The 27,803-nt window shown below is 45.3% G+C and overlaps 1 protein-coding gene across 3 annotated transcripts in view; it reads right to left on the bottom strand.

Moving 5' to 3' along the window:
• ADRA1A (adrenoceptor alpha 1A) overlaps positions 1 to 27,803 on the bottom strand; it is a 136,873-nt gene that overhangs the window by 41,314 nt on the left and 67,756 nt on the right. Inside the window, exons 1-2 of one of the 3 annotated variants that reach the window (XM_075910704.1) lie at positions 12,714 to 13,073; positions 5,371 to 6,989 (exon numbers count right to left, since the gene is read on the bottom strand). In XM_075910704.1, coding sequence (XP_075766819.1) covers positions 5,371 to 6,253 — 883 coding nt within the window. In that variant the 5' untranslated portion in view covers positions 6,254 to 6,989; positions 12,714 to 13,073. Of the gene's footprint in view, positions 1 to 5,370; positions 6,990 to 8,854; positions 9,178 to 12,713; positions 13,074 to 27,803 lie in introns of those variants that run through there. The other 2 variants (XM_006114177.4, XM_075910705.1) reach the window with 2 other exon arrangements.

The following is a 27,803-nucleotide window of genomic DNA, read 5'->3' as shown; positions in this document are numbered from 1 at the left end:
TTGATGGACACAAATTACTTGGTGGCTCTTGCAGGTTCCCTATTCATTTTAGCTTGTGCTGCTGAGTCAGTCCCCACTTGGGTCCCCCGTGTCCTGGCCCAGGATAAGCAAGGGTCTGTGGAGTCTATTCTGCTTTAGAGGTGTGTGAGGCACCACCTTTCAGGGGAGGGGAGAAAGCGGAGAGTTGTCAGGGAAGGGGGAGGGCAAAGCTCAGCGCTAAAACTGCCTGGAATATTTTTGAGACTTTTTTTTCCCCCAAGACCTGCTGTTTTCATCAAAGCGAAAACATTTTGTGGAGACATATTGATTTGGATGAGCTGTTTGCTGGCCAGGTCCAGGATGGACTCTGCTTGATATGAGAGACAGAGACACGGAGAGCAAGGGCAATCAAAAAACGGCTCTTTCAGCATAGAAAATGGCTGTCTTGACCTTACCCCTTTGGCAAAAACATTCACAAGGGCAGGCTTGTTCGTTCCCATGTGTAATGCATTTTTTTCTAAACTTCTGAAGCGGTCACAAAACAGACTTCTTGTTCTCCAGTCAGCTCGACCCAACAGAGGGGGACGTGACCGGTCGAGCTCCCTGGGTCTGGGGCTTCTTGGTGGATTTCTAGTATACCTCAGACACTCACAGTGACCCTCCCGCTGCCTCGTGTCTCTCCCTGACGCGTAAGGAGCCATTCTCAACACAGGCAAGTCACTAGCTTGAGGGGGAGAGCCTCTTCCATGTCCTAAGCTCCCGGTCCGGGGCCGGGAGGGGGGCATACGAGTTTCCCTGGTGTTGGCCAGAGTGGCCACCAGGGAAACCTGGGGAGGGCTAGCCTCCCACTAGTTCGAATTAAGGAGCTACACACCCCTTAATTCAAACTAGTAAGTTTGAACTAGGCTTAGTCCTCGTAGAATGAGGTTTACCTAGTTCGAACTAAGCGCTCCGCTAGTTCGAATTAAGTTCGAACTAGCGGAGCGCTAGTGTAGCGCCTATCAAAGTTAATTCGAACTAACGTCCGTTAGTTCGAATTAACTTCGTAGTGTAGACATACCCTGGCAGCCTATGCAGGGAACAGGATCCCAACTCCTGGCGTACCCGCCCTCCACCAAACTGCTGCAGCTGGCTGCCTTTGGTCTGCCACAGACCATATTTCCTTAAGTAAAACCAGGACAGCCAGGGGCTCCCCCAAGACCCCTGCCCCCCACTGCCCACATGGCTTGCCAGAGCCACCGTCCTCCCATAGTCACCTGCGGGTGGGGCTGACTCCCTGAGCTCTGTGCCCCCTGGGGTTGGGAATGACTCCCCTCCTAAGCTGCATGCCCCTGTGACCCTGGCTGGAAGTGCATCTCCAGGCACTGCTTTCAGGACTTAGGAGCAGCACACAGAAAGAATCCCAGAGCATGAGGGACATGCCAGCAGCAATGCAGAGCCAGCAGCAGGAAGCTGCTCTAGCCCTGCTGTGCTGCCCCCGGTGATGGCAGGGGTCCCTGGGGTGTTTTAAATCACCCAGGGATGGCAGGTGGGATCCAGAGATGCACAGAGCCCGTAGATACAGCAGCTGGGGCCAGGGAAGAGACCTGACCCCAAACTTTGATGGAGCAGGGTCCCTGGGCCAGGAATATTCCTGGTGCTGGGCACCATAGGCCCATATAATTCTCCATATAACCTATGATGATCGATCTGTGGACTCCAACTTGCATTGAGCTTCTACACGGGAAGAGACCTCTCCACTAACATTGTTTAGCCGTTCCTCATAGAGTCGTTTCATTACCATAAAGGGCAAGATTGCACTAGGCCCTAAGGGTCTGGTGTCGGGTCTCTTTGTTTTGGCTGTTCGACGTTTTCAATTTGCATATCCTGCTAAAGGGATCGGCATTGCATTGATTTTCTCACAAACATCATAACATCACTACTATGGGCTCACCGAAATGGTCACTTCCACCTCTCTCCAAGGGGTATTTTGAGGGTTCTCCTATGTTTGCATAATGTGGCAAAGGATGTAAAGGGGACAGGTTGGGAAGCATTGTTGTTATTATTAGTTATTAATTATTATTACTATCATTAATCTGTATTGCAGTAACACCCCTAAGCGCAGTCATGGACGATGACGCCAAGGCGCTAGGGTCTGTACAAAGTGTGGATCGTCAAAACTTTTCATGTAATGGAATGCTTGTTTTCTAGCCAGGGCTGTTAAGACCCTGAAGGTCCCATTTGCTTCAAATGCAGTTGTTAGTGCTTAGAACTGCTGAAATCGGCTTCTAAACTTGGCTTCTAAACTTCTAAACCTGGCTTCTAAACTTGTCTCTGCCACTTAATCACCTTTGTGACCTTGAGCAACTCACCAACCCTCACTATGTCTGAGTTTTCCTACCTGAAAAATGGGTATAAGGATGCTTGCAAAGCACTTTGTATTCTATAGGTGGAAAGCTCTGTAAAAAAGAGCGAAAGATTATGGGACCGTGATACAAGAATGTAGGAAAATAGCCTGGATCAAGACATAACAATGGAAACATTCCAATGGTTTTGCATAAGACGTCTCTTTGTGCTGCATTTCTGTTTAGCGCTCTTATTTTTCATTTTAACAAAAAGGGCAGATTTTTGGAAGGATTTATTATATGATTCTAAAATAAGAGAAAAACCGTGTCAAAATAGGGAGACCAACCTTAGGAAATTTTCCTTTTAAGGGATCAAAGATGCGAAGCTAAGTTTTGAATAAAGACGTTTTCTTTAACCTAAACCAAATGAATCAACAGCTACCACTCGGTGTGGTCAACCGCATTTGCAGTTTGGGGTTTGTGTTACAAAAGTGTGTGCAATGTGCACTCAGACCCTTTTTGGGTATGTTTGGGACATCTTGTGGCAAAGAACATTCCAACGGAATGACACTCCGAGCAGAGAGAACCAGCAGTCCTTATGTAATGCCGAAAGCTTCACTCCCAATACTTTTCCAGTATTGACCAGCATCTCAGCTGACAGCATTAGATAGATTCTGCAGCCATTGACTTTCATGAGCTAACAAAAGCAAAGAGATTTAATGAAATGGGATGTTGGAATCCTATAGAAGTTAATTGAAAATGGTCACCTTTCTAAGTTATCGTTTGAAAACTTTCCCTTAGAATTTGGTTGAGAATTACAACTCTATTCTGGAGCCCTATAAGATGGTACAAGGCAGCGATAGAAGAAAGAGATAATTTTCCACTTCACAATGTTGGTTTTTAGGGTAATTTCCATAAAATGCTGTTAAGTTTCTATGGAGACTTATTGGTTTCATGCTTCTGAAATTGTATAAGGCTTTGCCATAAGGGCGCAATTTCAAAGCTCTTGTTTAAGCGTTTTCAGGCATAAATTGGCAGCCGCAAAGAGATTAGCTTGCTGATGGTTAGGATGATTTAAGTAGTTTGGACAAGAACTAATTTAATAACCGTAGTTTATAAATGATAGTCTCTTTTTCAGTCATATGTGCTTTGCTTGTATCCCCAAAATAGAGGGGGAAAAACCACTGCAGCATCTAAGCCATGTGGAATCCTGGATTCTATTACAGTGGGGAAGTATTAAAATTATTTTCTCTAAAAAACTCCCTTCCAATGCTGAAGTTTGAGAATCGAGCTTCTAAATCTGTAACAACAGATACACGCAGAGGGGTCGCCGTGTTAGTCTGTATCTGCAAAATAACGAGGAGTCCTGTGGCACCGTAGAGCTAACATTTATTTGGGCATATGCTTTTGTGGGTCAAAACTACGTCGTCAGTTACAAGACATCATGCATTTGACAAAGTGGTTTTGATCCACAGAAGCATATGCCCTAATAAATCTTTAAGGTGCCACAGGACTCCTCATTGGCCTTTATATTCAGAAACCATAAGAATCCTAACTCTGAGCAGAACGGGCTAAACTTTGAAGTGGTTTATTCTTTTTTTTCCCATTTGTTCTGCTACTCTAGCAATTCTGGTGCTACATCCCAAATATTGTTAAACTGCAGAATAAGGTTTTTTTAAGGGGATGCATTAAAATATTGAAACTGTATGGCATTCCATCATTTGCAAATAGCAAAGAACTGTGTGAGTCATTCTTTTCAAAGACAAATATATTTGCACTCATGCTCTGTCATTTTTGGAACAAAAAGAGCTCTGGTCTACATTAGGTCAAATTAATAAGCGGAGCATCCGCACTACCAAGCCCATTATTTCAAAATCTCCCAATTTTGAGTGTCCACACTACCACGCTGCTTATTTCAAAATCTGTACTCCTGCTTTCCTCAAGGAATAACGCTAATTCCGAAATAGTTATTTCAAAATAGCGTTAGTGTGGATGCTCCGGTGCGGCTATTTTGAAATAACTATTCCCCAGAGTAATTCAGACTAATTACTCCCCTGTGCTTTCTGGGGCTCTAAGTCAGGGTAGCGTGTCCACATTAATGGAGCCTGCCTTGGACTAATTTTGAGGCTTCCTGGAGTGAGGACACCTGATTTTGATTTTGTTATTTCAGGAGTTATTCTGATATAGTTTCCTAGTTTAGACATGCCCAGAAAAGCTAAAATATTTCTTTTGCAATAAAAACCTAGTCCAAAACCCATTGATATCAATGGCAGTCTTTCCATGGGCTTCAATGAAAGGTTAGATTAAGTTCTAAAGAGCAGATGATCAAGAACTCAGTTCTCATGTAGGCACCAAGGTATATTGCCAGGTTTTTAACAGATCTCAGCACTTTGGATGCTTGATCTCTTGAAAATCTGTCCATGGGAGCACTAAGAAAAATCCAGACCTGATTGTGGGTACTGAGCAATTGAAAGGCTAGTCCCTGAGCTCCCTTTGAAAAAATCTGGTCTTAAGTTTGCCAAGAGAATGGTGCTTTTGTCCATTTACACCAGCTAAAGATTTGGCACATCATGTCTGTAGAGGAGGGACACAATTCCACTTTGCAGAAGAATTCAAAACTGGCTTCCTTCCAAACAGTCACAAAACCTGACATGTGTCACATTCACTGCAAAGAAAAATTCTGATTTTAAGTTTGTATTTCAGATCAAGGAAAAATGTTTTGTTTCAATTTTCGCTTTTAAAACTATATAGTAAACAAGCTAAACGGTTGTTTCAAAATGAAAAAACCCAAACAAACCTCAAGCCATTTCATTCCAATAATGTCAAAATGAGATTTTTAAATATTGTGAAACATTACCAACATTGTGAGTTTTTACTACATAAATTGTTGGTGAAATTGACATGGTTTTGGAAAGTGTCTCCTTTTGGATGGATGTGCATTTTCCAATGGGAAATGGTAGTGTCAAAGTTTTGCTGACCAGTTCTAACCCATGGCATGGCAAAAAGAAATCCCGCCCCACACCTTTCAGAGAAGTTATAAAAGGTTAAGACATTTTGTTTTACTTACCAATTGGCATGACTATAAAGAAAGGAAGCCAGCACAGTATGAAACACCCCACGACTATTCCCAGGGTCTTGGCTGCCTTCTTCTCCCTGGAGAACTTCAGGAGACGCACAGAGAAGTGGGTTTTGTTCTTTGTGCTGGGCGTAGATCCGCTCCCTGTGGAGGTGTTTTTGCAGTGAATCCGGAGGGTCACCTCTTCTGAGTGAGATTTCTCTGTTTTCAAGCCAGAAGTCAGGCCTTTGCTCTCCCTTTTGGCGACCACATAGACTCTGCAGTACATCACCAGGATGATGGTCAAGGGGAGGTAGAAGGAGCCAAAAGCAGAGAACAACACATAACCAGGCTCTTCCGTGATTTGACAAATGGTCTCATCTTCTGGAGCGGGCTCTTTCCAGCCAAAGAGAGGTCCAATGGAGATCACCAGAGACAAAGCCCAGACACACAACAGAGCCATGAGCCCTCTCTTTTCCGTCATGATAGCTGGGTATCTCAGGGGGTAGCTCACTCCAATGTATCGGTCTATAGAGATGATACACAGGCTCATGATGGAAGCCGTGCAGCAGAGGACGTCGACAGCTGCCCAGATGTTGCAGAAGATCCTCCCAAAGACCCAGTAGCCCAAAATCTCAAAGGTTGCTGAGAAAGGCAGGACCGTGGAAGTCAAGAGGAAGTCAGCCACAGCCAGGTTGATTATGTAGTAGTGGGTCACACTCTGCAGGTGTCTGTGGCAGGCTACAGATAGGATAACCAGAATATTACCCAGCACCCCAAAAACAATCAGCCCCCCCAAAATAACCCCCAATAATATGGCCTTCAAATTGTCCGTAATCCCCACAGTCTGGGTGCAATTTGAACAGTCCGTGGAATTTCCAGGGAGGAAAACCATTGCTGCCAGGGGACAGTGCTCATCCGATTCGGGTGCTGCACTCGTCTTTCTGCTGCCTAAAGTGCTGAGATCAACTCTCGGAAGGTGGTGCTGGTAAAAGCTATTCTAGAGATTAACACCAACCACTCCAATAATGGCTTAGAAACCCAGAACCAGGCTAAGTAACTGGGGTCCAGAAACATATTGGAAAATCCATAATATTCTCTCTAAGCCTCTGCTCTTCTCTGTGCTTCTGGCAGCTGGTTAGCCCCATAGCTCCAGTTTGGAAGCCTTTCCAAGACTGGCCTCCTTTGGGTTCTTCCTGGGAGGCAGGCGCTTCAGCTAAATGGTGCCTGGTGGGGATACCGACGGGGCAATTTCGCCTCCTTTCCAGGATAGTGGTCTCAGGGGAAATGGAGCTGCAGGGCTGGACTCATTCCTGCTTTTTGGAGACAGCCAGACTCAGTTTGCAGAGAGGAAGGGAATCATGCGAAAATCCCGTGTGTCTTCATTTAGATTCTTCCCTCAGCGCTGGGACTTTCCAGCAGAAGGATGCTCATGCGTAGCAGGCTTCATGGGATTGACTTGTTGATCAAAAGTTTCCAGACCTCTGGAAACATTTTTGTCTTGCCAGCTGGTCGCCTGGGCTGAGGATCTGGCCTTATTAACACCAGCGTGTTGTACGTGCAAAAAGGGGAAGGGAGGTTTGCCTTGTTGAAGACTCTTTGATGCTGTGCTCTTCTCTCACACAGTGCCCCTTAAAGAAGGCAAAAACACATGGACAACATGATTCAGAGAGCCCATGGCTTCTTACTATTGTGCTTTCCCACACAGACATATTTTCTGGAGCCTGGGAATCTATTTTAATGAACCTTCCCCATCCGCGCTACAATACATAGCATAACATCCCAGTCCCTTCCGCCTGGTGAACACTCCTGCAGTTTGGCACATATTGCTCCAGACAGCCAAGACCGAGATGAATTTTTGTTGCCTGATCAATTTTTCTAACCACCTCTCCACAACTAAGAAACAGTATTATGCGCTCAGCACAAGGCTGCCTTCCATTGACCTTAGGTTAAAGCAGTGTTTCTCAACCTTTTTTTATGAAGTACCCCTCTAAATAAATTATAAGTACCCCCTTTAAAAAATTATAAGTACACCCAGAACCTACAGTTTTCAGGCATACTCATTTTTTTTTCTACCATTTCAACACATTTGTTTAAAAAACTTAATCGTAGCCGGGTGGGCGATGAAATTTTGAGGTGTAAAAAGTACACAAATAATAAAGCATAATTACAATAAATAATAATAATAATAATAATAATAAGTACAAAAATAAAATAAAACTTAAAACAAAAAATCAGTTTTCTCCTAATTTCAGTTGTGTTGACAAACCCCCCCAGACTTCTGTCGAGTACGTCTGTGGGTACTCGTACCACTGGTTGAGAAACACTGGGTTAAAGTAATCAACCCTGATTATTAGTTTGCCTTCGGGGACCATTTATTAAAAATACAAAGGAATAAATCAGAACTAGACACTGATTGTGAATCAAAACTGCAAGTCCGGAATTTAGTCAAGAGTCTTTTCACCATGCAAAGTGACTCCCTTACTCATCAAACTGTTCATTAGTAGGCACAAGCCATAGATTTTAGAAAGCTATCGGGGAAAGTCACTTGTGAAATGCATGGGGTGTTGCAGAAAGAGTGAGCTTTCACTAGGAATAGCATTTCAAAACATCTGGAGGCCGAATAAAGATGGGAAAAAGATACATCTAATGGAAATGTGAGGCTGAGGATAGAAATATGAGGCAGAAAGGATATGAAGATTAGTTGTACGTGACAGTTAATAATTGCTTATAACAGTGAGGGATGGTCTAGGTTTCCTTTTAAAGCACTGATCAGATATTTGAAAGGCCATCAATAGCAACATAGATCTTAATTCCCAGTTAGGAAGGACCTCGGTAAATTCTTATGGGCAAGATGGACTGTATTATGTCTTGCAAATTAATTCTCCCATCAGATTAAACACTCCCAACACTCCATCAGCAATAATCATCTCATCTGTGAATTCTTGGCTCCGTATTTTTCTTTTGGGTGGGAAATAAAAATAAAACCCTTATTTTTAGCACCTGTAGATGCTCAATTCAGATGCAGGGAGGCGGTGGGGATAAAAAGGTAGTTCTGTGCCCTGTGGGAATTTGTTTTGCCTCTTATGTTACATTGACATTTGTCTTTCTACAGGAGGACATGAGACCTTGAGTCACTGGGGAAAAGGTAGGGTTTGCTTAAGCATGTAAAAGAAAAATTAAGCCCCCATAGTTTTAAGCATCTTCTGATACTATGTATCGTGATGAATAGTCTTAGGATTTGTTGTTAGTTGCTATAAGGCTGATGATGGAAAAATGGTATTAAATAATCAAACTTCATCCCCAAGTGCATGAAATAAAACTTCCCCGCCAGTAAAGGAAAGGAGGAAGCAGAAAAAAGGGAAGCGAGGCAGGAAAGGAAGGAGGTAGAATATGCAGATGCCCCCCAATCAGCCCAACCTTGGACCCTCAACCTGGGGGCTAGAGATCTCCCGCACTGAGATCTGCCCTCGCTCTGCCCTTCACCCAGGCTCACCTCCTTGGTCTCTGGAAGGCTGCACAGCTCCTGTTGCTGAGCATCCGGGAAGGGCACAGCACAGCACTGCAGTCTCCTCTGCATGCAGGGATGGGAAACTGCCGGAGAGTCCCCCAGCCTTTCACCTCCTTTTCAACCTCCCTGGAGTTTTGGTGACTCACAGTTGCACTAATTCCTCGTGTCCCAGGGCCTGCGGGGCTCGGGGCCAGCTTCTCGGGAACCACCGCCCCCTCCCACTCGCAATCTTCAGCGCCTCCCTATCCAGAAGCAGCAGCAACTTTACCGCTCTGCTGCTACAGCAGGCACTCTCCCCTGCCATTACCGTAATCTCCTGCCATTGCCGTATTGCTCAGAAACAAAGAGCACGCCCCTGCTGTCTTTTGAGATGATTTACCGGCTTCGCCTGGGAAAAGGAGTGAGACTTCAGAAAGTGCCTGTTTCCATGTCAAGCAGGACAGAGAGCTACTTGGCAGAAAGGCCCCATTCACAAATGTAAGGAGTTAGTAACTGCCCTGAAGGGAGCAGGCAAATGTCAGCCGAAGTTACCTGGGGGAAAAGAGCCCCCCCAGTCTCACAAGGCTCTGTTGGGTGCAAAGAAGTGCAAGGCTCGCCGGCTAGCACGAGCATGAGGGAAATAATAGGGGCTGATAATTGCTCATAGAGACACACAGAGCCGCGGGCTTCCAACCTTTCCCCTCGCCCCCCGGTTGACAAACACTGTTGATGCCCACAACCCAACCCAGTTAGATCTTTGGACTGGAGAGAGGGCTATGGGGTGGGGCCTGGACAGGGTTGGGGGGGGAAGGGGCTCCATCTGGGGGTGCAGGCTCTGGGGAGGGGGAATGAGGGTTTTGGAGTATAATGGGGGTTCCAGGCTGGGGGCAGGGCAGAGGGGTTCAGGATGTGAGAGGAAGCTCTGGGCATGGGTGGGTTTCGGGGGGGGGGGGTGGTGCAGGCTCTGGGATGGGGTTTTGGAGTATAATGGGGGTTCCAGGCTAGTGGCAGGGCAGAGGGGTTCAGGATGTGAGAGGAAGCTCTGGGCGGAGGTGGGTCTCGGGGTGTGTTTGTGTGTGTGTGTGCAGGTCCCACTGGGGGTGCAGGCTCTGGGGAGGGGGAATGAGGGTTTTGGAGTATAATGGGGGTTCCAGGATGGGGGCAGGGCAGAGGGGTTCAGGATGTGAGAGAAAGCTCTGGGCAGGGGTGGGTTTCGGGGGGGGGTGCAGGCCCCATTGGGGGTGCAGGCTCTGGGGTGGGGTTTTGGAGTATAATGGGGGTTTCAGGCTGGGGGCAGGGCAGTGGAGTTCAGGATGTGAGCAGAAGTTCTGGATGGGGGTGGGTTTCGGGGGGGGTGCAGGCTCGGGGTGGGTCAAGATGAGGTGTGTGGAGTGTAGGAGGGGGGCTCTGGGTTTGAAGAGGTTCAGGGCTGGGGCAGGAGGTTGGTGCTGAGGGCTGGGGTATGGGCTTTCCTCTGTGGTGCAGCAGGGGGGCTAAGGCAAGTTTCCTTCCTGTCCTGGCACCTTGAACAGCACTGCGCCCCTGAAGTGGCTGGCACTAGAGCTGGTTCCTAGGCAGAGGTGCACAAGTGGCTCTGCCTGCTGCTTTTGCCCACAGGCACCGGTCCCCAGAGCTGATGCCCAGGGTGGGGGCAGGGCAAGTCAGTCCAGCCCCATCCAAGAGTGGGACCAGCTGCTGGCCCCTTCTAGGCACAGTGGGGTCTGCAGTGCCAGGACAGGAAGGTAGCCTGCTGCAGCTCCCTCTGCTGTCACCTTGGACCCAGTGCCTGACATTCCATGACCCATAGGCTATGCCCCCCTGGATTTGGGGATAGATTCGCTAAGCAAAGATATTGCATGCTGTCCCCATGTGCCAGTATTTGGTGGCATTGCAAAATCCTCTTCTTTTCCTTGAGGAGCGGGAGGTGGAGTGGGACTTAACTGAAGGGTTGGGGGATTTCACTAGGAAATCGTGTCTGGTGTAGGAAGAAGTTGGAGAAAGTTAAGCATGGGATTTGTGTCTTTAGATAAGGCATTGCGGGGCTGACATTTTGCTTCTGGCTCTTTGGGCCTGTTGAATTGCTGTCTTTCAGGTTTATGCTGGATCCATCTCAACCAAGAAGTGACTAGAAACGTGCTGAGTGATGTGGAAAAGCTCCTCCAGGTGCAATGCCTCCAAGGACAGGCAGGAAAGGAGTTGGACTTTTCTATTGACTGCAGGAGATATCGCCTGAGACACTCTGCTGCCCTAGATGGCTCATTGGTTTATTCCAATATGTCAAAGTCAACATGGTCTCCTATTAATATGCAGTCAGATGTCACAGACTTCCCTGGATGGCAGTGGAAAGAGGAAACATAAGAGGCACAATTGGTTTGGATGCTGGTTAAGCATCTTATGTTTCCTCCTTGCACTGAGAAGAGTTTCTTTATCCCTTTTACAATGGTTTGGATGCTTAACCAGCATCCAACCAGATAAAGGAACCTCTTCTTATTTGGAAGTAGGGCTGGTTGAGTAGCATTAATCCATTTGCCTAATTTAGCTCTTTTCCCGATTCACAATCATTTTGCTGTCACAGGGACAATTTTTAGGTTAGCATCTTTGAGTGGGGAAGCATTACCTAGTGGTGAAAGTCTAGGATTGGGGAGTCAGGCATCTGTTCCTGACTCTGCCTTGTTTGTTGTGTCACTTTGTGCATGCTTTGTGGCTCTATTAGCCAGCTCCCCATGTATAGTGGTAATAATGGGATGCTGTCAGACTTAATTCACGGATGTTTGCACAGTGCTTTGGAAGGTGACAGAGAAGCGCAAGGAATTATTATTAGAACGCTCCTTGCACAATATTATTGGAATGAAAACTCCTCCCTGCAGAACAGCATGGAAAGAGTATCAATTAGACAGCTGCACAGGGAAAGTGAGGGGAACGAGGAACAGCCTTATGGACCAGCAGCCGACAGACGCTGCATAACAGAGCAAATCACTGATTATTCCATTCCTTTCACTCAAGGCACAGCAAGAAACCACTGGAAACAGCTCACGACAGTATGTGGGAAAAATTCACCCATCAATCAGAGCATAAAAATAAAAAGCTGAAACAATGGGCTAATGAGGTGTTTCCCTTCTTGAGTTTGAATGACAGAGTACAAAATATAATTCTGGATGCCCAAAATAGTTGGCTTTTTTAATGATCTTCCCGAGGCTTGATCATTAAAAACAACAACCTACCTTGAAAGAGAGAAATTGAGACACACACACACGCACACGTGCACACACGCACACACACACACACAGATATTAGACAAAGTGCTATTGTCTCTGGAGAATTAAGTAGCACTTGACAGAGAAGAGACAGATTATACATAAATACTATTCATATAAGACATGGTTGATGAGACACGGGTGCCATTATTGTCACGTTCTAAGTCATGAACAATGGTTGGGCAGGCCAGGAGCTGTGACTCCTCCTTGTAAGATACTTTACTTCTCTGTGACCGCAGCCTTTCTTACCATTTGCCTACCGTAGCTGGCCAACCTGTTACATTTTGTCACAACATGATTTTGGGGCAGAGATGATCCTTTTGCTGCATGACTGTACAGTGTCTAGTACAACAGGGCCTTGATCCTTAACTGAGAACCCTTACACACTCCCACAATACAACTGGTACTGCCAATTCATCTATGGTACTGTATATGGCCACTACAGCTATTTTATCCCTGTACCTCATGATTTTTCATGTCTTTTCTTTACAACACTTCCATGAGATTGTAAAGTTCTGAACCAGGAGCATAACCACTAGACCATCCTTCTTCTCTCTAGCAGGTACGATCATGCCAGTTTGACCAGAATTGGGTAAACATTTTTAACCAACCTTTTTTTTTTCCTGGAGGAAAATGAAGATCTGGGTTTGTAACAGGGTGTTGCTGACTGTCATTCAATTCTTACCAATATAGGTCAACTGGGACTTGACTGAAAGATCAATTAACTGAGAGCTGAGAGGTAATCTGAGGTGGAAGCAACCTCAGCAGCTGGGAGCAAGTAAATTGCCAGGAGGAATCCTGAGGCTACCAATTGTTACCTTTCTGTACCAAGCAAGTGGAGTTGCTGGCTGGAGGAATGTAACTACGTATACATTTCACCAGAGGCAGTGACTAAAACGTGGCCGTGGTAAAACAGACCCATTGTGATGTGCCGTGTGATTATGATCTGTCCAGGGGACCACCCTGGGACAGGCCACACTAAACATTTCACCGAGTCATGCAGCATCCACCAAATTGTTTCCATTTAAGAATACACAAGAAAAAATTCCACACACACACACACACACAAAATCAAAATGTTTAATGAAACATTTTGATTCGACGATTCGGAACAAGTTTTTGTTTTGGAAATTCCCTTCAACTTAATTTTAAAGAAATAAACATTCATAAAAAGCTCAACATTGAAAAGAAACATTTCATTTTGAGTCAAACAAAATAATTCCTCTCCCCCTCACCCCCGCAACGTTTTTTTAAAGTGTGTTTCGTGGCACAAGGCAGTCGGAGGTATGCCATGGAGAGAACAGAATTCAAAATGGCCACCCTTAAAGAGACAAGCCTCCTTTTTTTTGTATTTTTTGTTGTCGTGTGCTTGTTTTTTGCTCAACAACTTTTCTCTGGGAGCTTTTGGGGAATGGCCGCCCTTAAAGGGGCAAGCCTCCTTTTCTTTTTTCCCCATACAAAAAAATTGTTTGGTGTTCTTCGGTCTTAAAAAGTTTAAGAAACACTGCTCCCCCTTACTTTTCAGAATTGCCCGCCAAAACAAACTGAACCTCCCACCCCAGCTCTGATTTTGACCGAATGTGGCAAATATTTCACTAGGAGGGTGGTGAAGCACTGGGATGGGTTACCCAGGGAGGTGGTTGAATCTTCACCCCTAGAGGTTTTTAAGTCTCAACTTGACAAAGCCCGAGCTGGGTGGATTTAGTTGAGATTGGTGGGTGGGGGGGCTGGACTTGGTGGCTTCGTGAGGTCTCTTTCAGCTCTATGATTCTATGATGATTCTATGATTCTAAATGGGATGAAAAACACGTATGCATTTTGAAGATCGTCTGCTTTCCTTCCTGTGGTCTCAAAACTCAGCCCTGAATCATTGCCTAAATGGGATCCAGCTCTGAGCACTGTCTTAGTCACAGTGCTTCGACAATCCTTCCCTGTGTTGGACTAAGCTGAAATCTATATGGCTGAGGAGTTTGTGTGTCTCTGTGTGTGAATTATTTCCCTTGAGGCCTGAAGCTTATGATGTGAAAGTCAAAACTGGGCTGGAATTAAATTTTTGTGTGGTGCAATGGTCAAGAAGCAAAGCCCCCCTTACAGGAGTAGTAAGTTGAGGATCAGTAACATGGAGTCAGCAGGCCTGAATAGAGGCCTGTAACATGAAAACAGCAACAGACCTGCAATCTAGTGAGCAAGTCTTTGGTTCAGTAACACAGCAACACAGGAGCCAGGAAAGAGGCTCTAGTGATAACGGTGTGATTGGATAAGTTGGGACATAGGGAGGCACCAGGTACAGATTGTAAGCCAAAAAGGGAGTAGCAGAACATCTTAATAAGGAATGTCTTGGTACAAGACTCCCTAGAAGCTATGCACATACCGATCTGGGTTCAGGACCAGGTCGAAATTGACAAGATGAAGGATAGAAGGTAAGCCCGCCTTAAGGTGAGGGGTGGTAACTAGGCAACAGAAGGTAGCAACCTGGTACGTAAAGAAGTGATGTAAGTTGTTTGTACCAATCTATAAAAGGACACTGCAAAGGGTACTCTCCGACCAACCTGGCGGGAGGGGGAGGGGCGGCGCACAAGGTACCTGAACGGCAGGTGTCGTTGCCTAAACATACAGAATGCCCAGTGGCTTAACCGCTGTTAATATCTGTTGTATGGCAATAGGCCTGCTATGTGTTGGCACCTTGTCAACACGGGCCGAGTGCGCAGTGGTGTAGCATTGAGAATTTCTGCTACCAACCGTGAGAGCTTCGCATTTGACAATAAACCTGCTCGACTGATTTCAAACCTTGCCTGCATCTGTCGTTTCCGGGGGCTCTCAGAGATCTCCTGTGTTGACCCAAGTGCATGGGGTCTAACACTCTAGGTAACTACGCACGTAGCCGAAAGTTTATCATCACCAATGGAGTAGAGGCCCTGTCAGGAGCGCGCCGGGACAGCCCCAAGAACCCTGACCAGACGACACTGAACACGGGCAGTACAGACCAGGCTTCAGCACTGAAAATGTAGAGATCAGACTGGTGTTAATAATCATCGCTCCATTAATTTTATCAGCCAATTTACACCAACTGATAATCTGGCTCTATCTGTACCTAAAGACCATTTAAAAGCTTCATGCTCTTTCCTAAAGGCTCCAAGCTGTGTACATTGTAGTGAGATGAGTGATACGAATTGAATTTCTCATCAGACATATGGGAAGCAGCAATGATGAAATAATACTAGATGCGAGTATGGAAATAATCCCAAAGTACTTAACAAACATTAATTGCTTTAGTCTCACAACACCCATGTGAAGTCGCTAAATATCTGGATTTGGGGGAGTAATATCCATTTTATAAACTGGTGTGCTGCAATAAAGCAAAGTTTGTGCGCTCATCGAGTTAGTGAGGAAAAAATCAATTGCAGAGCTGAGGCTATTAGAAGCTCTGATTTCCAGACCCCATGTTCTAGTCTCTACAGCTCCCTGTAACCCGCTGGCCATTACTGTGAGTAAGAAAAGTGTTTGAGAACATCAAAAAAGCATGTGAAGTTGAGAGGATCCCAAATGTTTTCATTCCTGAGCTTGAATATTATTTTCTCATTATTCACAGTCTTCCTTTTAAAACAAAAGATCCCATGGGAGTAAATTACAGAAAGAAAATGGTCTGAGAAGTTTAGAGATTTTTCCAAACCTTGCAAAGCTCAAAAATAGCTCAAGAGGTTCACAAATGCTCGAGTGTCTGAAGTTTGCCCATTTTGTTCCGGCTAGGTATTTTAAAGATGGTATTTCTTATTTGTAATAATCTAGAAGGCCCAGAGGTTCCAGCTCTGCTTCGGGCTCTAGGTGGAGTACAAATAAATAGCAAACGACAGCTAAACAGACAACACTGGTGATATTTAAGAGCAGGTTAGATAGGCATCTGTCAGGGATGATCTAGATGGAGCTTGGTCCTGCCATGAGGGCAGGGGACTGGACTCAATGATCTTTCAAGGTCCCTTCCACTTCTAGGCTACGTCTACACTGGCACCCTTTTCCGGAAATGCTTAAAACGGAACAGTTTTCCGTTATAAGTATTTCCAGAAAAAGCGTGTCTACATTGGCAGGATGCCATGCCAATGTAGACGCGCTTTTCCACAAAAAAGCCCCGATGGTCATTTTTGCGATCGGGGCTTTTTGCGGAAAACACTACTGTGCTGTCTACACTGGCCCTTTTCCGGAACAGTTTTCCGGAAAAGGACTTTTGCCCGAACGGGAGCAGCATAGTTTTTCCGGAAAAACACTGACAATTTTACATTAGATCGTCAGTGCTTTTCCGGAAATTCAAGGGGCCAGTGTAGACAGCTGGCAAGTTATTCCAGAAAAGTGGCTGATTTTCCAGAATAAGTGGCCAGTGTAGACACAGCCCTAGTGTTCTATGATTCTAAGCCAGACAAAAATAGGAGGAAGGAAGCCTTATTACTAAAATGATCATGTTACTCTGTTTTTCATGTGAGATCTCAGTGTCTCCGAGTCCTGAAGTATCTTGTCTTTTCATTTCACAACCATAACATGCCTGTTTAGGAGATATTGTTAGAGAGAATTGAATTTGCAGTTCGCCAAGAGCAAGCCATTTATTGGAATGAGCATTCAGTGTGATGAGTGGTATTTGGAATGAAAAGAAAAGTCAAATGAGGGCAGGAGCTCTCAAATGCTTTTGTTTTGATCACAATTAAAGATTAGAATTGGCTGAAAGAATTCCATCACAACCGTTTTACAATGGGAAATGGATTCCTCCCTCCCTCCCCCCTGAAACTGATTGTATGGACTTTTTTTTGTTTCTATTGAAGTTTTTCAGTTTCTTGATGAAAAATTGAAAACAAACACAGACAGTTTTGCCACTGGAAAATTGGGTGGAATAGGGAGAGAAAGGAGGCAAATCTAAAGAAGAGAAAAGTGAGGAGGGATTTGATTGCAGACTTCAACTTCCTGAAAGGAGTGGACAGGGTGTTCCAAAGAGGATGGAGAGAAGCGATTCTCAGTGGTGACAGATGACAGAATGAGGCGCAATGGTCTCAAGTTGCAGTGGGAGAGAGCTAGGTTGGATATTAGGAAAAAACTGTTTTACTAAGAGGGTGGTGAAGCACTGGAATGGAGAAATCTCCAACCCTGAAGATATTTAAGTTCCAGCTTGACAAAGCCCTGGCTGGGATGATTTAGTCGCAATTGGTTCTGCTTTTAATAGCGTTGGACTCAATCCTCCTGAGGTCTCTTCCAAACCTAGGATTCTATGAAATCAAAATACCACGACTAGAAAAAAAGTTGCAGTTGCAGTTTTTCACTGAAAAGCCAAAATATTTTTGTGGGAAATTTAGAAAAAAATTGTTCTACAAACTTTCTTTTAAAAAACAATTGGCATTTTCCAGCCATCTTTATCAAAGACATGCTCTGCATCTTACAATAAACTCATGCTGAGAAACATACATCTGCTGTGTACGTTCTTATAAATCAGAGCGTGATTTTTTCGTTGGTGTAAATAAAGCTTAAACATCTTCTTTACATGACTTGTTGGTGTTCTCTCAGAGTGAAATTTGGAGAGCCAAAATAAAGCCTCGTTAGAGTCTATTTTGAGGCTTAAGTTGGATTGGTGTGGTCCATAGCCTTACGCTGGCCATCTGCATGGGGTATCACCTTCACCCAGTTTCCATGATGAGAAAGGAAAGTGGTTCAGATCCAACTTTTGATGAATTAGAGGACTTGGAGGGAGTGGCAGTAGTACCAAAATGAAAGGATCAAGAGGTTTTGAAGCAAATGGAGCTGATGTTTCCTCAGCCTTGGGGGTCTAGTTATGTAGAAACCTTCTAACATGGCACATTCACTTCACACCCTTAATTGCGCAATTCAAAAGAAATTTAGATTCGTGACTTTTCCCAGTAGCATACTCAGGAAGAAACGCCTCATTTAAGACCAATGTCTTTTTCTTTGCTCCCTTTTGGCGAGACGGTGCCAGACTGCAGTTCCAGTCCACAGGGACAGAAATTCATTTGCTGAGAGGAGATCATGGATAGTGAAAGACCATGAAGCTCAAGGTCAAAGACATGGTTGACACTTTTATATTCCTATTTAAAAGATGGTATTAACCTGAGGGTATGTCTACTCAGCACTCTAAGCAAGGACTTTGACTTAGGACTCAGGTGTGAGCCAAAGCCCCTTTTCCATAAACACACCAATCAGTATGACTTGGGTCAGCAAGCCAAGGACCCTCTTAGGTCTGTCTTGGGTCCGCCTATCAACTTGCAGTGTGGATGCTGCTCTAGCTACAAACCCAAGTCAGCTCTATGTAGGGCATTATAAACGTGTAAGCACAGCTGAAGGCCCTGTGTCCAGGTGCGGAAACTCAAGGGTGTGCTTGGAAACACCAAATACACAAGCCTGGGCCCTGCAGATTTGAGTGTACAATGCAGTGAAGTCACACCCCTTGTCATGGCAGGGTAGGTTCACTGAGGGAAGGTTTAAGGCACTGGAGAGGGATTCAAGAAATGTGGGTTCATGTGTGTGTGATGTGTGTGATCTTTGGCAAGTCACTTAGGCCAGGATCCACGAAAGTACCATTTGTCGACGGACTCCACACAACTTGATGTTTACAGCAAAAATGTAGGCGATGAATGTGTGGCGCCATCTACAGGGTTAGAGGACAGCAACACAGGCGATTTGGTGCATAGAACTGGGATTTAGGTGCCTAAATCTAAGCTTAAGGTACATAAGTCCCTTTGTAGAGCTGTCCCTTACTCTTCGTGCCTCATATTTCCTCATTTTAAACTGTGAATAATAATACTTTTCTCACGTTCAGTTGTGCTTGCTGACCATGTTACCACGGTTTCCCTGTTATTGTCTGATGTTAGATCAAAGCAACCCTCTTTATGGTTACAGTGCTGCAGTCACATCTCTGATAGCTATCATATAAATGTGTGTTCAGGCCTTTATGTCAATAGAGACCCCGCACTGCAAGGGAAAGGATAAGCATAATTTTTTCTGCATCAAAAAATATGGCTTTTCCCCAAAATGAGTTAATTGAAAAATGAGCTGTAACAGCTCTTTTGATATGGCTTAGAAGTATGCCATTTTTTACTAGTAAACATTGGTAAAAGCCAATTTCACAATGCACAAGAGAAAAATATTTCCATCAATAATAACTGAAATTGACATATAGGAAAAATAAGAAAAGTGCTGCTTGAGAATTCATTGATTCCAGGATATTTATTTTGATGAAATGTTGACATGTTTTAATGGTTCTAATTTCACTTCAATGTTATCAGTGTGATTTAACTTTTCACATCTCAGTGGCTACCATCATTAAATAATTATCAGCCAACCCCCTCCATAATTTCTCACAGCTGTGAAAGTTTAAACGGATAAAGAATAAAAAAAGCTTAAACCCTGTACGTGTAAAAATTTAAATCAATAAAAAGAGAGAAAATGTGTAAACATAAACATCGATATTACCCATCAATATTACAAACACTAAAAATCAAATTACGACAAGCTTGTCTCTGGCATTACGAGCTTTGTTTAAAAAGTATTGCCTTGAGAAATTAGCCCGGAGAAAGTTTGAGAAAGTTTCAGTTCACACCTGGGTGAGTAGAAAGATTCACTGATGAGCAAAATTATTTAAATGGGCTTCATTAAGCTTTCCCCCCATTCAGCAGGAAAAGGATTTCCCCAGAGAAGAGGAGAACTGGAGGCTCATAGAACAGCTGAGCTAAAGGCAAATTGCAACTCCAGAGTATTTCAAAAGCAGTGAGCATCATTGTTGGTGGGTCACAGTACTCTTATACTGAAGATAATCATTGACTATCTGGACTTGGCGGGTACTGCTATGTGGGGTCTGAGGCTCTGAACTGTGCAGCGTGTGTTCACTACATAGGACTTATTTTCCCCCAATAGACTTGTTTGTTATAACAATTATATTTCAACCTACTGGAGAGAGACAGAAATGTAGCCGTGTTAGTCTGGTGTAGCTGAAGCAAAATACAGGACTATGTAGCACTTTAAAGACTAACAAGATGATTTATTAGATGATGAGCTTTCGTGGGCCAGACCCACTTCCTCAGATCAAATAGTGGAAGAAAATATTTACTGGAGAGAGAGAGACATTGATGAGCAAATCTGCACGTGCTGTTTGAAGGGCGGCAGACGAGAGTGACTCTGGGAACAGCCATGGCTTGAGCGCTGGAACTGACACGCAGGAACAATGACGAGGTTTTTACACGTCTTTGATAAAAGACCCGGGCTGAAATGTTCAAAGCTGGCTAGCTCTCTAGGCCCAGTTCCTCTTCACCTTCATGGGAAATGGACATCTGAAAATCTCAGCCCTAGAGTTCAAGATGCAAAAGTGCCTAAGGGATTGTGAGTCAGTGGGCTTGGTGCCTATGAAAATCTCACTGGTAAAGAATTTAAGACTTGCTCTGAATCGGAGCATTCTCCACCTTTAGGAAAGCTGGGTCCATCCTCCATGCTTGGTCCATTCCCAAATTAAACATCCAACTCCTGATTTCTGGTCTGATTTCTAAAATTGCTGATCGCTCTAGCCAAACACTTTTATTTTCCCGTTGTCTGGGAAACACCCTAGAAATGCTACTAATGAAGGGAGCCACTAACACCAACCTGAAATGGTTTTGCTCGCATAATTTAAGGGACAAGTGGTTAGGGGAGGTACATTTAGAGACTGAGGGCCATTGAAATTAATGGAGTTATGCTGGTTTCCATCAGCCCAGGAGCTGGCTTAGAGGGTTTTGTGTGATCGTTGTGGGTCTGAAGCTGACAAATGGCACATTTATTTGCATAGAACTCTAGGGCTGTGTCTACACTGGGCCACTTATTCCGGAAAATCAGCCGCTTTTCCGGAATAAGCTGCAAGCTGTCTACACTGGCCCTTGAATTTCCGGAAAAGCAACGACGCTCTACTGTACAAAATCAGCCGCTATTCCGGAAAAACTATTCTGCTCCCGCTCGGGCATAAGTCCTTATTCCAGAACACTGTTCCGGAAAAGGGCCAGTGTAGACAGCCCAGTAGTCTTTTCCGGAAAAAAGCCCCGATCGCGAAAATGGCGATCGGGGCTCTTTTCCGGAAAAGCGCGTCTACATTGGCCACAGACGCTTTTCCGGAAAAGCAGCCTGCCAATGTAGACGCTCCTTTTCCGGAAAAACTCAAAAACGGAATAGTATTCCGTTTTTAGCAGTTCCGGAAATTCATGCCAGTGTAGACACAGCCTATTTGTTGAAAAGAAACATTATTACCGCAGCGAAGTTCAGTCTGGATACCTGGGCTATACTCAGAAGATAAAAAAGACAGTAGCAAGGGGAGTGAAATTGAAATAAAGTCTCAGTTTCTAACTGACGTACTTCAGCAATACGTAAAAATCCATCTTCCTAAGGTTATCTAACAGCATAGGTTTCTTTGTGGCTGGATGTAAACAAAGTCCTTTGATGGAGATGGGGGGATTTTATGCCAATTTGCTCTAGCTTGAACTTAAGTTAAACACTTTGGCTATGTCTACACTGCGGAGTTTTTGCGCAAAAACTTGCGGAGTGTCCACACTACAAGCCTGTTTTAGCACAAGAAAGTTTACAGTAGATCGTCAGAAGAGAGGGCTCTTTGTGCAAGAGTTATTCCTACTCCCTACGAGGAATAAGCCTTTTTGTGCAAGAGCTCTTGGTATGGCTAAAATGGCCATCAGAGCTTTTTTGTGCAAGAAAGCATCCACACAGCCATGCACGCTCTTGCGCAAAAGCATATGGCAGTGTGGACGACACAAGGAGCCTGCAGTGTAGACGTAGCCTTTGGGATCCTTTGGGGCTTGAAGGTGTTATATGCAAGAATCGCTCTAATGCATGTGAATGAGAAAAGCTCTGTATATTGCAGCAATTCATTTTAAATGCTCACTTGAATGAGGGAATTGTAGATTGCACAGCCACCTGCATTTAATGAGGGGTAGTATGGCCCAATGCATAGCACGCCAGACACAAAGTCACATGACCTGCGTTCTGTTCCTGCTTTTCTCTCCCATCCTTTGTGGGCTTTGGCCTGAAATGTCTTTGGGGCAAAGTCAATTCTCTTACGACGTACATGTAGCACCTGACACAATGGGATCCCGCTTGCAGCTGGCGTGTCTAAGCAATCCTGGAATAGAAATACTACGGTGTTACACATCCGCTCCCCACACACATAACAGACCCAAAGCTAGTTTTGTATCAGCATTTCATTATAAGTCGGCCACTTTACTCTCCTCTCCAAAACACCATCCCCACGTCCCTGCTTGAGTTAACCAATCACAACTTTGAAAACTTTTTTGGGGGAAAGACATTCTCTTTGGTTTCATACAGAACCCTTTTTCCTGCCTGGAGCGGGAAGCCAGTCTGGGTTTTATCTGTTCTCTCATGTCATGGTGATTGCTGGGATCATCATTCTCGAGCTAGGGCTTTGTGTGCTGCCATCTTTGATTTCGGGTACCTTACCATTTAGTATATTGTTCTGTCATCTCTTATAAGTCCCTAGCTCCCTGCTGTGTTTGAACAGCAACTTTTGCTTGAATCTCCCTCCTAAGCAATTTAGAGCAGAACCATAACTTCCCTTTGATAGATAGCACCTTTCATTTAGAAGAAGCCCATGGCACTTTGTGGACTGTAAATGCAAAGCTCTTTTACCCACTGCCACCTCCAGACACTTAAACGCTGTTGTGTAATGTTGCTGGCAGAGAATAAGAGGGGATGTGAAAAGGATGTATGAGGTTACCGATTTCCCCGTCTTTCTGCAGAGGTATGTTTTCTCATTAGTTACTGAAAATCTATCTTGTCCCCAACCCTCATAAACCGGAGAAGAACCAAGCCGACAACTTTGAAAGTCAGCAGCTTTACAAGACATATATCAGCAGCCAGCCCAACTTTTGGAGGGCAACATGATCACTTGCACTGAGTTTCTGGCCCCCAACCCCTTGAGATCAATGGTTGGAAGCCTGGATTTCTCTGCTGAGAGTACTGGCTTCCCATAACATTTGCACTGCCATGAATGTATTATTAATGCTCCATCTAACACAGGTCAGGCTGGGCCTCCGTGGGCTGGCAGCCTTGGGACCTCAGCAGTCCCGAAGGAAGAATTTTGCCTCCCTAGCCTCCTCCCGTCCTCCCCGCAGCTCCTGCCCCCAGAGCCCCGAGCACAGGCCTGCCCCATGGAGTGGCTGCCTGCCCCCCGGCAGGGGATGGAAGATGCAGGTGCTTGGGCCTCTATAAGGCACCCAAAACCCTAACCAAGGCCCTGAGGAGGCAGGAGCTTTCTGCTCCCCACAGTGAGAACAAATGGAGCAGAGGGAAGCTACAGAGTCCACTTTCTTCCTGCCCCATTCCCAGCCACTCTGTGGCACAGATCAAGAGGAATTTCCAGACGTTCCTTTGCTTTTCTAAAGACCGCCCTGGCTTGCGTTTCTCGATTCCATGGTTATAATCTTCTGCGCTTCTCTCGCGCCCACAGCACAGCACTTCTGGCTCCCAGCTTGAACTACAAGGATTCTTTGGGATTTCAGGGGGCTTTAGGCACCAAGGATCTCAGAGCACCAATGGGATTGTGCAGAGAGAATAGGCAAAGCTGCCAGGTGCTGGCTATAACCACTAGGCCAGCAGTTCTCAAACTTTAGCAACCCAAGGACCCATACTTTGATTTAAAATGTTATGTGGACCCCTGTGCCAGCTTCTAATTTTCCCTGAGGGTGCTCCACCCCTGCTCAGCCCTACTCCCAGCCCCTAAAGCCCCACCCCCACCTTGTTCCACTCCTGCTCCTCCCCCTTCCTGCCTCTTTCTGTCCCCTCCCCAAAGCGTGACATATCGCCCACTCTTCTCCCTCCCTTCCTGAACAGCGAGGCACTGGGAAGGAGGGAGAGGAGTTGATCAGCTGGGCCAGCAGCCCCAAACATGACTCGTGACCCTGCGGACTCCATTCTGAGAACTGCTGCATTAGACCACATAGGTTTAGAACCGGTTTAATGGGAGGTTTCTACGTAAAAACACCCGTCTCCCAAATAGGTAAAGACCTTGCTTCAGCCTCCTTCTGGTCCTTCCTTCGACTCACTTCTGGGCTGCCATCAAGACCCACCCAACGATTATTGGCAGGTGACCACTTGGGCAACACGTGCGTCTTTCTTCTGACATCCGCTGGCTTCTTCATCCACCTGCTGTGGTGTCATAAGCCAAGTGGTGTGAGGCAGGAGCTGCCTTTTTATATCATTTCTATCAAACCAGGTGCTGATTAGATCACTAGACTACAAATACGAAATAATCGAACTTTACTTCTATAAGCGCTTTCTTGTGAGGTTCCCCATAGCACTACAGAGAATGAATCAACAGCGTCTGGACTCCTCATTCTGTTACAAACTCCTGGGGTCTGTTCTGTTTTTAAGCTGGTTTCTTGCTGCTCTTCCATTAATTTACTGCCATTAACTCTGCTTACTGAAAACATGTCTGTCATTTACATCTCCATGGCAGACTTGTGGCTGCAGGGGTTTGAGGGAGACATCCTTAAAGCCAACAGGTTGCCCATTTCTCCCTGAAGATGGGAGTATTTTAGTCATGTATTCCTTTTTCTGGCTCTCTGGCTGTTATTACTCATATACACACATCAGTAATTCTCTTCCTCAGAGCCAGATTCGTACGACGGTATAATACAATTTACTGCAAATTAACATTTCACGAAAAACAAAGCCTAAAAGCAAAGCAAAATAACCCCCCTTCTGACTGACATTTCACTCCTCTGCATAAAAACATCAGCAGGCAAAAATCATGACTTAGATTTGCAAAAGCAAAATGTTTTGACACAGCCAGGACTTTCATGCATCGGTGCTATGTATTTTTCCAGAGCTCAGAGTATGTCTTCCCACGGAGACTTGCAAAGCAGAAACGGCCTCCCTCTTGCAGGAGATAATTGGTACTCGCTGTAAGTGTGACAAAGAAAATTAAGACATGGAAGTGACCTGAAGTTGAGGCTTAGCAGCTCCAATGCGCGGAAGACAACTGCAGCTTTTTAGCTCGGTCCCTTTAGAGTAGAAATGGACACAAAGCGCAGCTCTGAACACCCTCAAACATTTTCCATATGTCAGATTGGCTGGGACCTTCCATCTTCCTTTGCACATGAGATCTGGCTTGCTCATCGGATCATGTGGGTGTCTCCCACCTCTTTAAATTCCCTGCCATTACAAGCTGAGCACTTGGCTGGCTGCCCAGGTGAGATTCAAATGCCACCCAGCTGATTAGCAGAGCATCCACAGCCGGCACCATGTGTTTCTATTGGTGGTGCACATCTGCACACACCTTGGTGCACATAACACAATTGATTCCACACATGGATGGAACAAAATTAGAGGGAGCATTGACTGAAATGGCGTAGTTTAACCGAAGTGCTCAAAACAGGGGTGTCTGTGTGAAAATAAATGGCATGAGGTACCCAGGAGGTCAGCCTGATGCTACCTTCTGGCTATAAACTTCACGGAAGTTCAGATGGTAGCTGGTTCATCTGCTAAGCCCAATTCCAGTATATACATTGTGGGCTGAAACCAAACTCCAGCACTGGAGCCCTCAGAACATTGAGATGCAGAGAAAGTGGGTAGCTTCACAATCCAGATACAGGGCCGCAGTTGTCTGCGAGGGCCCATAGCTTAATTCTGCATGGTGCAATACTAGTGGGGGTGTCATGGATTTACAGGATCTGTGCTATGTCCCGGCCCAAAAATGATCCCCCAAGAGATCGCTCTCTTTTGTACCCCCTCCAACATTGAGCTTGCCAACTCCAGCACTCTGGTATTTCACCATGAGCTCTGCCCAGGGAGCCTGAGTCAAGCACCTTGGTTTTGCACTTGTAACCGCCACCAGGAGGATTTGAACCTGAGACCTCTGGATGCTAAGTATAGGAGCTTCTACCCTCTGAGCTAAAAGCCAGCTAGCTGCTAGCCCATCCTGTAGAGGTCTCTTGGTCTTAACTGTTGCTGTGGTCTAGGTACCACTTGCATTGCTCAGTAACCACATTAGGTGTGTGCGTTACACACTCATTCATACACATAGGGAAACTGAGGCACTCATGAAAATATTTAAAAAATTCCTACCTTCAGACATTTTATCCCCTTCGGGGATCAATGCACAATAGCAAGTATCGGCAGCAACTCTGCAGACTTTTCAAGGCAGAGTGGGGTTTATTAGTCAACTGAAATATAGCATCAAGAAGCAAGAGGTGGATGAGGTACATTAGGCTTTCTTCGGACAACTGAGAGAAGCTTCCAGATTGCAGGCCCTGGTTCTCGTGGAAGACTTTAATCACCCTGACATCTGTTGGGAAACCAATACAGCAGTACACAGGCAATCCAGGAAGTTTTTGGAGAATGTTGGGGATAACTTCTTGGCACAAGTGCTGAAGGATCCAACCAGGGGCCGTGCGCAGCTTGACCTTCTGCTCACAAACAGGGAGGAACTAATAGGGGAAGTGGAGGTGGTTGACAACCTGGGAAGCAGTGATCATGAGATGGTAGATTTCAGGATCCTGACCAAAGGAAGAAAAGAGAGTAGTAAAATACACACCTTGGACTTAAAAAAAGCAGATTTTGACTCCCTGAGAGACCTGATGGGCAGAATCCCCTGGGATGCTAACATGAAGGGGAAAACAGTCCAGGAGAGCTGGCAGTATTTTAAAGAAGCCTTACTGAAGGCACAGAAAGAAACCATCCCGATGTGTAGCAAGAGAGGCAAACATGGTAGGAGACCGGATTGGCTTACAGGGGAAATCGTTGGTGAACTTAAGCACAAAAAGGAAGCTTACAAAAGGTGGAAACTTGGACAAATGACCAGGGAGGGGTTTAAATGTATAGATCGAGAATGCTGGGGGGTTATCAGGAAGGTGAAAGCGCAAATGGAATTGTGACTGGCTAAGGATGTGAAGGATAACAAGAAAGGTTTCTACAGGCATGTTAACAAGAAGAAGGTGATCAGAGAGGGTGTGCGGCCCCTACTGGATGAAGGAGGTAACCTAGTGACAGATGATGTGGGGAAAGCTGAAGTACTCAATGTTTTCTTTGACTCTGTATTCACGGACAAGGTGGGCTCCTGGACTAATGCGCGAAGTGACGCAAGATGGGATGCAGATGGACAGCCCGTGGTGGGTAAAGAACAGTTAGGAACTATTTAGAAAAGCTAAACGTACACAAATCCATGGGTCCGGACTTAATGCATCCGAGGGTACTGAGGGAGGTGGCAAATGTCATTGAGGAGCCTTTGGCCATTATCTTTAAAAAGTCATGGAGATTGGGAGAGATCCCGGATGATTGGATAAAGGCAAATGTAGTGCCCATCTTCAAAAAAGGGAAGAAGGACGATCCAGGGAACTATAGGCTGGTCAGTCTTACTTCAGTTCCTGGAAAAATCATGGAAGGGATCCTTAAGGAATCCATTTTGAGGCACTTGGAAGAGAGGAAAGTGATTAGGAATAGTCAGCATGGATTCACAAAGGGCAAGTCGTACCTAACCAATCTGATTAGCTTCTATGATGAGGTAACTGGCTCGGTGGACATGGGGAAGTCAGTGGATGTGATATACCTTGACTTTAGCAAGGCATTTTATACGGTCTCCCACAATATTCTTGCCAGCAAGTTAAGGAAATGTAGATTGGATAAATGGACAGTAAGATGGATAGAAAGATGGCTAGAAGGCTGGGCCCAGC

Source organism: Pelodiscus sinensis, chromosome 28 (assembly GCF_049634645.1).
Source record: "Pelodiscus sinensis isolate JC-2024 chromosome 28, ASM4963464v1, whole genome shotgun sequence".
Lineage (NCBI taxonomy): Eukaryota > Metazoa > Chordata > Testudines > Trionychidae > Pelodiscus > Pelodiscus sinensis.
The sequence above is the reverse complement of the archived record's forward strand: the minus strand, read 5'-3'. Positions and strand labels throughout refer to the sequence as shown.